The following is a 9,083-nucleotide window of genomic DNA, read 5'->3' as shown; positions in this document are numbered from 1 at the left end:
GTATGGCTGCCTGTATGAGTCCCCGGGAGTAGTTTTCACTTGACCCTGTCAGATAAGGGGGAGAGGGGGAGGCAGTGCCAGTAACAGAGGCTCCAGAACCCTATAAAGCAACAGTAGTAGAATGACAATGGAAGCAGCAGACCGTCATCTTCCTTATTGTACCTTTCCTGATGCCACCTGCAGGGGAGCCCAGCCATACCCCCAATGCTCTCTAGTGGGCCTACAGTGCAGAAATAAGATTGAGTCACTGGCAGGATGCTGAATATCTATGTCTGAAGGAGTCTTTAAAGCCAACAACGTTCTCCTCTGTCTGGGATGGACAGGAACAAGTCTTCCTGAAGGCATGAGGAGGGATTAAGTAATCTTTCAGAAGTTTGTCCTAGTCCTGTGATTGGATACTCCAAGGAAGCAAGGCAGACTGTGATCTTGGGGACCTGGGGGTGCCAAATACTATACTTTGGGGCACACAATTGATGGAAGAGGTAGAAATGGGAGTCAATACAAGGAAGAAGGAGTCAAAAAAGGCAGGCTGGTGGTAGCTTAAGATCTTCACCTGCACTTCATAGTTTATAGAAAACTTGCAATACTTGATCTCTTCCATCCTAACAATCGCATCTGTGGGAGATCAGGAGAGTGATTATCTAAATTCAGCAGATAAGGAAACAGGTGCCTAAGGGCCTCATCTAACAGTGGCAGAGTCATGGCTAGAAACATCAGAATTGAAATCTCTGGAGGGAAAAGCGCTAGTATCTCTATGTAGAAAAATCCTGATAAGTAATTCTCATTTGTAGCCAGAGTTGAGAACCATCACCTACCCGGACTTTTTGCCTTCTAAGCCAGTGCAGTTTCCAGAACAACTACTGCGGAAAGCCATGGGAATCACACACTTGTTAGTGCATGTCCAAAGTAATAAGCTTCTTGAGTTTACCTCCAACTCAAGCCAGTTTGAGGTAAAGTTGGAAACAAAATATTTAGGAGAGTCTCATCAGTTTTATTCAATCATGAAAGGTGAGAGCCTGCATGACAAAGGGTCCTAAATTGTACTTGGAGAAAAGGGATGGCGTGTCCCTAAGGAAGAGGGAGTCCCCACTCAGCTCAGGAACTTCCATGGTCTTCCTGGACAGAGGACCAGAGGGGCAGCCAATAAGAGATGTCCAGATGCCTAGAGAATACTGGGAAAGCTCCAGGCATGCAGATAAGCCTGGCAAGTTCATGTTGAAGTTCAGCCCACTGTCAAGGCCAAGTTCTTCTGACTCCGTGGCCTGGTAGGAACATTTATTGGGCTGTTTCTAGGAACTCTACCCAGTCTCGGGGTGGGGGGGGGGGTAGGGGGCAGGCGGGGAGAGACACACTTCACTCTGCATTTCCTGCCTCCTTTAATGGCCAAAGATTCCATTCCCACTCAAGTAATGGAGGCTTGTTTTTAGGGAGCAGCCAGTAGAGACACAGGTTCCCATGGGCTCTAAAGACCTATGGAACAGGCCACAAAAGCCAGAAAAGCTGGACACTCCCTGGTGACTGGTTCCTCCATCTTCTCAGCAAATCAGATTCTCAATACCAGCTGCTCCCAAGCCTTGCTTATTTGTTCTCAAAGACAGTTCCCAATGGACATGTACCTGTGAAAACACTCTCTAGTAAACATTTGCATTGTTATTGAAATAACACTCTAAAAATCCCAAAGCCAGGTAGAGCCTAATTGCCAGTCTTACTGGTAGAGAAATTCAGACATTAAAAACAAAAACAAAAACAAAACACGAATTTGTTGAGCTGGTAGGTGCTTGGAAGAATGAAGCACACTAGCTCTTCCCTTAGGTCCTCACATGTCCTGCAGTACGCTGCATATCTGGGGCTGAAAACATCATAGGTGGCCCGACTCGGTCTAGAACCATGGAAGCTTTGGCTCCCTGCACACTTCCTTCCATGGGGGAATGACCAGCACCAGCCTGCTGTGAGCAGTCTTTGGGACCGAGTGTCTGAGAGAAGGCAGGTGCAGCTCATGCCCTTGGAGCAACTCACCTGCTCTGCGACTCCTCACCATTACCCCGACCATGACTGATGTCAGCCGCATGACCCCGTGGAGGCAGAGTGGAAGGCAGAGGTATAGCAGACAGTGCCATGCAGGGGGGCAAGGGCGCAGGCGGTCCCCAGCACCAGTAATATCTCTCACTGAAAGACTTTCCAAGACAAACTTCATCTCTTCTGCCTGGTGCAAGCTGAGCCACTGAAAGCCATTATTTCTAGAAAATAACACTGTCCTCCTAAGGGTCCCTTTGATTTTGTGCCCGTGGAAGGCAACAGCCAAAGAAAAACACATGCACAGTAATATATAGGTTTCAGTTGTAGTCTGAGTTGAGGGAACATGTATCCCAATTCTCTTCCTCATCTTTCAGATCTAGGCAGACCCTGACCTCTCAGTGGCACAGTTCAGAGCCTGGCCCTCCGCAGACAATAAACGTCTGTGCCAAGTGAGAACAACTTGCTGGGGCAGGTCGGAGTCAATCCTGCATCCCTCCCTCCCTTTTTTCCTCCCCATTTGACCTTTGGGGCTCTAGTTTCCTGCAAGTAGTGAATTATTCATGTTTGCACATAGATATCAAATTGGCCCTTCCCAGGTTGCCAGCAGGGTGGGGCAGGTAGGTGGCTTTGTTCAGAGTCTGTAAATAGGAGGAGCAACCTCCTTGTTGAAACAGCACTTACAGGTGGGTGACTGTTTTTGCTAAGTCATCCTGGGGATGCTCAAAGCCCCATTGTGAAATCCTTCCTGTCCGGCCAGGCTCCTCCTTCCTCCCCACCCCTTTAACAGACCCTTAAGCGGGCTCACACCATTCTGCAGGTCTCAGTCCGCACCTTCACCATGGCTTACATAGCCAAGTCTTTCTACGACCTCAGCGCTATCAGCCTGGATGGGGAGAAGGTAGATTTCAATACGTTCCGAGGCAGGGCAGTGCTGATTGAGAATGTGGCCTCGCTCTGAGGCACAACCACTCGGGACTTCACCCAGCTCAACGAGCTGCAATGCCGCTTTCCCAGGCGCCTGGTGGTTCTTGGCTTCCCTTGCAATCAATTTGGACATCAGGTGAGGGGTCCCTTGCATTGTACCCAAGGAGGTGGGACGGTGAAGCTTTGGTAGGCTAAGGGGAGGGGGAGGATGACCGTGTGTTGGAGTGTCTGGAATCACAGGTATGTTTTGTTAATCTAGGTCTTTAGGTACATGTGAATACCAAGGGGAAGTGTATGTGGTTCTAACTATGCTTAAACACTGTTTATTGTCTTTCCATTACACTCCATGAGGGCTGGTACCAGGTCTGTTTTTCTCTCCACTGTAGAGAGGGCACTCATTAAATATCCACTGAATGGATGAGTGGAGGACATAGATCAACAGTCAAACTAGGATTGGACTGACCCAGGGGACCTTAGTTCCAGCTAGACGTGGTTTTGCTATTTAGTGGCTCTGTGCCCTACAAAGAGTCACTTGATTTTTCTGTTTTAGTTTCCTCATCTGTAAATGGGGGATAGTATCATTTATCTCACAGGATGACTGGGAGGTTCAGAGGATAAGATACACAAAAATACCTTGAAAAATACAAGGTAATATGCAAGTGTAAGCAACTGTATTATTTAGATTAAAGGATTTTGTTTTAAATCGGCCAAGTGGAGGGTGATTTTGGTGGAAAGCTAAGGGTTTACAATATGCACGTGTTTCCTCTGGGCATCACATGCACCTCTCTGGCTCTGATTTGTGTGTGTGTGTGTGTGTGTGTGTGTGTGTGTGTGTGTGTGTGTGTCCCATTTGGATCGAATCTCTGTGTCTGATTACTGGGTCAAGTTATAGATCTTCAGCCCACACACTTCAAGTTCTCTTCTATTTTCACTTATTATTTTAACAGCAAAAGCAGGCAGAGTGTCCTCAAGTGAACCCTCTAATTATAACCCCCTTAGTTCGATTCACAGCGGCATGAAGGCAAGGAAGAGATTAGCAGGGATACAAGCAGGAAGGCTGAAGTGTCTTTGGCTAGTGACAAATGTGAGCTCGAACCATCATGGCTTTCATTGTTCCTTCCCTGTATCCGTCTGTTTCTAGGCCTGACCAGGGCAGGTGAGAGAAAGGGCAAAACCTCTTTAGGAGTATCTCTTCGGCCTGAGAGGTGCCTCCACCCTTTACACCATCACTTCAGGCTAGCTAGTGGCTGGAGGGAATCCATAACCTACCCGGTAGCCAGTCAGCCATTTGCATGAAGAGATAAGAAGTCTAATAGAGATCACCCCTGGGCTCAAGATGTCATGATGGCCTGGAACTGACTGTACTGATTGGTTCTAGCAGGTCAGAGGCAAGAACTTTCTCCCACAGGGAGATATCTGACTCCTAGACTCAGGGGGAGGGGTGGAAAATAAGGGTTTCTAAGGGCCTTTGGAGTTGTCAGGGGCGGGGAATGCCCAGTGGGAATAGGACAGGGATGGCCCTGGGGAGGGAAAGACGCGTAGCAGGTTCAGAGCTAAAGCATTCACAGCTGAGTACAGTGAGTGTGGGGGGCAGGAGTCTTGGGATTGCAGTCTGGAAGCAAAAGGAATGATAACTACACATTCACAACCTTTAGCCCTCAAGCACTTATTTCCTTAACTTCCCTTCCCCTGGCCTATTCCAGAACCCTAAACACTCTATCCTATTTAATTCATCCCTGTTTGTCACTGAGCAATTCCATGTAGAGTACATTCATTGTTATCTCTAACTCACTTCGCCTCTGTGGCACCTGAAAGCCAGATTTCCTCGGATGGCATCTTCACCAAAGCTTCCTCCTACTTACACTTCAGATCTAGGACAAAGCAAGATGAAAGCAAGAAGCTATAAATCCCATTTATATGAGCAGGATGGAGGCAGAGGCTATCACACTCACATATAACTAGAAGCCACGGAGGCAAATCAGGGCAGAGGGAAAGGGAAGGTGGTGGCGGGACGTGTGTGTGAGTGCCTGTGTGTAGGTAGTGGATGGGAGAGTTCTAGGTGGTAGGACTTGAGCCTTCTTTCCCCTTCTGTCTCCTGCTCTGAACTCAAGGGTCCTTGAAGTTTCAGACAGATACCCTAAGAACTGTCCAGGGTAGTTTGGAGAGAGAAAGAATAGTTCAAAGTGCTAAATCACTGACTTTAAGAACAGCCAAGCTAGGAACCGCAAGGACTTTCAGGAATGGCCTAGCAAACCATCAAACAACAGCTGTGAGTGGGAAAACTCCAAGTCAAGAGTAGGACAAAGCCAGTGAAGAAGGAAAGAGAAAGAACAGAGGAAAAAAACGCTACATAGAAAAGAATAGTCCTGGGAACGGCGTATAGGAGGGTGAAAGATTTTTTTGTGGATCCTTCATTTCCCCCTTCCCTCTTCCATGCTCTTTGTCTTTTTCCTCCCCCAGGAGAACTGTCAGAATGAGGAGATCCTGAACAGTCTCAAGTATGTGCGCCCTGGGGGTGGATTCCAGCCCACCTTTACCCTTGTCCAAAAGTGTGAGGTGAACGGTCAGAACGAGCATCCCGTCTTCGCCTACCTGAAGGACAAGCTCCCCTACCCGTATGATGACCCATTTTCCCTCATGACCGATCCCAAGTTCATCATTTGGAGCCCGGTACGCCGCTCAGATGTGGCCTGGAACTTTGAGAAGTTCCTTATTGGGCCGGAAGGGGAGCCCTTCCGCCGCTACAGTCGCACCTTCCCTACCATCAACATTGAGCCTGACATCAAGCGCCTCCTCAAAGTTGCCATATAGACACAAGCTTCTCAGCACACAGACCTATTCCATCCAGCCCTTAGGTATCTTTCCTTAGGATTCAGAATGCCCTCAGGAGATACTGCTGGACCAAAGCTTTCCCTTGGGATCAGCCCCTTTCATTGAAGAGCCTTGCCTTTCCCGTCTGCCTATCTCCCTTCCCTCCCCCCAACCTTCTGGTTGGTGATTCTACTTGGAGCTCAAGACTTGGGTGGATCTGGGCCTTCACAGAATGATGGCATCTTCCTAAACTGTACGGGCGGTGTCTGAGGAGTGTGAAGGGCTCGGAGCCAGCCTGCTAGATGAGTCCAATAAAGGGCAGGTGTGGAAATGGCCGGGCTCTCTGTGTCTTCTTCCCAGACAGAGGGTAGAGGGATGGTACAAAACCACAGGTGGGCCAGACAGCTGGCAGCACACAAAAGGCTTGATAGAGGGAGGCTCTCTCATCAGGGGGACACCGTAATAACTGTCTGGTCAGGTCAGGGTCTGTGGTGGCAAGTGGAGTTGCAGGAAATCTGAATTATACTATTACTCTATGGCTCCTCCAGAACTGGGCAAAGGGTGGTGATGAGAGGTAAAGCAAAGGAAAAGTCAGTGGTCCTTCCGTGCGGTATACTGGGAGGTTCGTTAGAGGACTCCAATCAGGAAGCTGTTGCTATCAGTGTAGGTTCTGGGCCAACTATGCATAACCTGCACTTTGAGATGTTGCTGGGACATTAATTTGGTCAACTTTAACTGACAGCAAGGGTATGGAGGGTGCAGTTACTGGGAACACAAAGAACACCTACCCTTTTCTCCTTGCCTTGCTGAGTAACGTTTGCTTTTGATCCTTTGCTCCTTAAAAAAAAATTTTTTTTAATCTTTTTTATTTTTGAGAGAGAGAGAGAGTGCCAGCAGGGGAGGAACAGAGACAGAGGGAGACACAGAATCTGAAGCAGGCTCTAGGCTCTGAGCTGTCAGCACAGAGCCCGACACGGAGCTCGAACCCACGAACCACAAGATCATGACCTGAGCTGAAGTCGGACACTTAACTGACTGAGCCACCCAGGCACCCGATCCTTTGCTCCTTTTTACAGTTCACAGTCCACCCTTGTCTTTCTCAAACTCACATGTTCACAAAATCAGGCGTAAGACAAACTGGTTTAGACATGAATGATTTCATTTTGAATTCCATGAGGGTGGGAATGGAAGAGGGCCTCCCTTCAGACAGTCAGACTGTTCATAACCTGCCAACATGAGAGCTATTCTCTGTGAGAACAGGGGTCTGCCAAATGGCTTTGTAAGGATGGTGCCCCAGATTCCTCAGCTAGCACAGGCATACTCAAAAGGCAACAACACCTCCAAGGCCAGGTCCTATCATGTTCTAGAAAAGACACCTGCTGAAAGGCCACTGCCCTGTCACTTTGCCTTACAAACGTCTTCCTGGAAATTTCTCACGTTACCTTTCCTTCTTTGACCACTAGATGGAACATTTTACTTTTTTCACTGAAGCCCTGAAGGGACAGTTCTCCAAACTGGACACACTGCTTAAAAACCCCAATGCTGAGGGGGAAACCCCTTTCCTGTTATGTTCCCTACACTATTTTCTAAGCATCTGCATCATCTGAGAAGTAAATGTGGAATACAGGCTAAAGATCCTCCCTGTCTGACCTTCAGTTAAAGCTATGTCATCTGCGGTGCTTTATTTCAAAAAGGGTAACCTGAGCATTACAGTGGGAATCCCCTGGCATGCTTTTCAGGGCCTTCTGCTAAGTTAAGGCTACCCTTACACTGACGCTTAGAAACGCAAGCCTTTCAAGATTCCTGTTCTTAAAGCCAACAGCTGGGGTATGGGTTTTTTGAGGGCAGGATGAGGCACTGATTTTAGAGGAATAACTGTAGGGATACATCACTTCTTTGAAGAAGTACAGAATACATATTGGAGGCTAGTATGATTTGTGCATCATCTCGATAGTGCTATAGCTTATTGCTATGTCTAGTAACAGAGCAACTATCCTGGATGTTGACATTATGCCACAGGCAATTTAGGGCCTGATATGCCTGATATGTGTTGGGTCTTTTCCTTGAGGCTCAAGTTGAAGGAATTATCTAAAGATTCCCAAAGGATTAGGAATTACAGAAATGATTTTGCAGAGAGAGTCAGTAAGGGCCATAATGCTAGGAAAAGGGCTCCTCATTTGGGCAGGGGAAATGCTCCCTGCTTCAGAAGGGACCTGACCAGTTTGGCCCAGGAGGGAACAGGGAGGGCCGGACTTGGGGGAACTTGTCTTACAAGGACATTTCATTTTTACTAAATCTTTAGTTGTGCTGTTGTTAAAATGAAAAGAAGTGAGAAATTGTTTCCTTTGTTCCTCATCTTGCTTGTCTCCTTTTACAGCCTCAGCAGTATCAGCTTATGGTCATAAACAGACATGGCAAAGCTTAATATAATCAACCACTTTCAATCTTTTAATCAAATTTCCCTAGAGGCACTCAGGAGGCAGGGAGGTGTGTCATAAACAAGCTTTCCCGAAGAGCTGAGGTAATGCCACTCCATTTAGAGGAAGGATAGAGACAATCGTTTCTCTGAGGACTTGAACAAAAAAATAAAGCTTGGGAGTAAATGATTTTAGGGAACCAAGGGACAAAGACTAAAATTTATTATTTCTATGACTATGTTCCCACAGCTATGTCTTAGTTTAAGAAACACTGAGCCAGACTCTAATTGGTGACATCAAATTTGATTTCTCATAATCACCACTACAACTGTCATCCAAACTATCATTTATTGAATATTTACTATATTCACACACTGCACTGAGTCCTTTGTATATCTTAGGTTACTTAATTCTCATACTGATTTTACGAAGAATTTTTGTCTCTATTTAAAGAGAAGGTAATTGAGCAAGACACCTGCCAAGGACAAAGGGCTCTAAGTAGAAGAGTTGAAAAGTTAAACCCAGGTCAGTCTGACTATAAAGGCTGTACCCTTTATTTCTGAGAGAGAGAGAGAGAGAGAGAGAGAGAGAAACAGAGTGCGAGGGAGGGAGGGGTAGAGACAGAGGGAGACACAGAATCCCAAGCAGGCTCTGAGCTATCAGCACAGAGCCCGATGCAGGGCTCAAACTCATGAACAGCTAATCATGACCTGAGCCAAAGTCAGACACTTAACCAACTGAGCCACCCAGGCGCCCCTAAAGCCTGTACGCTTAATCACAACATGATAGTGTTTCCCTCCATCTCAAAGTTCCTTCATAAAGACCACTGATAGTTGCCTATAACAGCATTGCACAACTTAAAATCATTTTCATCATTTTCACTTACATTATATCATTTGATTTAAAACTCTCTGG

The 9,083-nt window shown here is 46.9% G+C and overlaps 1 protein-coding gene and 1 long non-coding RNA gene across 2 annotated transcripts; one reads left to right on the top strand and one right to left on the bottom strand.

Moving 5' to 3' along the window:
* Positions 1 to 1,359: 1,359 nt before the first annotated feature.
* On the bottom strand, positions 1,360 to 2,072 carry LOC123583997. Its single transcript, XR_006705099.1, has 2 exons — positions 2,017 to 2,072; positions 1,360 to 1,616 (listed from the first exon to the last, which is right to left on the bottom strand). It is a non-coding gene; the product is annotated as an uncharacterized LOC123583997 (long non-coding RNA).
* Positions 2,073 to 2,564: 492 nt separating this feature from the next.
* On the top strand, positions 2,565 to 6,082 carry GPX2 (glutathione peroxidase 2). Its single transcript, XM_045451257.1, has 2 exons — positions 2,565 to 3,076; positions 5,401 to 6,082. Exons 1-2 carry the CDS (start codon positions 2,855 to 2,857, stop codon positions 5,749 to 5,751), a joined length of 573 nt encoding a protein of 190 aa, XP_045307213.1. The 5' UTR covers positions 2,565 to 2,854; the 3' UTR covers positions 5,752 to 6,082.
* The last annotated feature ends 3,001 nt before the right edge of the window (positions 6,083 to 9,083 follow it).

Source organism: Leopardus geoffroyi, chromosome B3, assembly GCF_018350155.1.
Source record: "Leopardus geoffroyi isolate Oge1 chromosome B3, O.geoffroyi_Oge1_pat1.0, whole genome shotgun sequence".
Taxonomy (NCBI): Eukaryota; Metazoa; Chordata; class Mammalia; order Carnivora; family Felidae; genus Leopardus; species Leopardus geoffroyi.
This window is presented reverse-complemented; position numbering and strand designations above follow the sequence as displayed.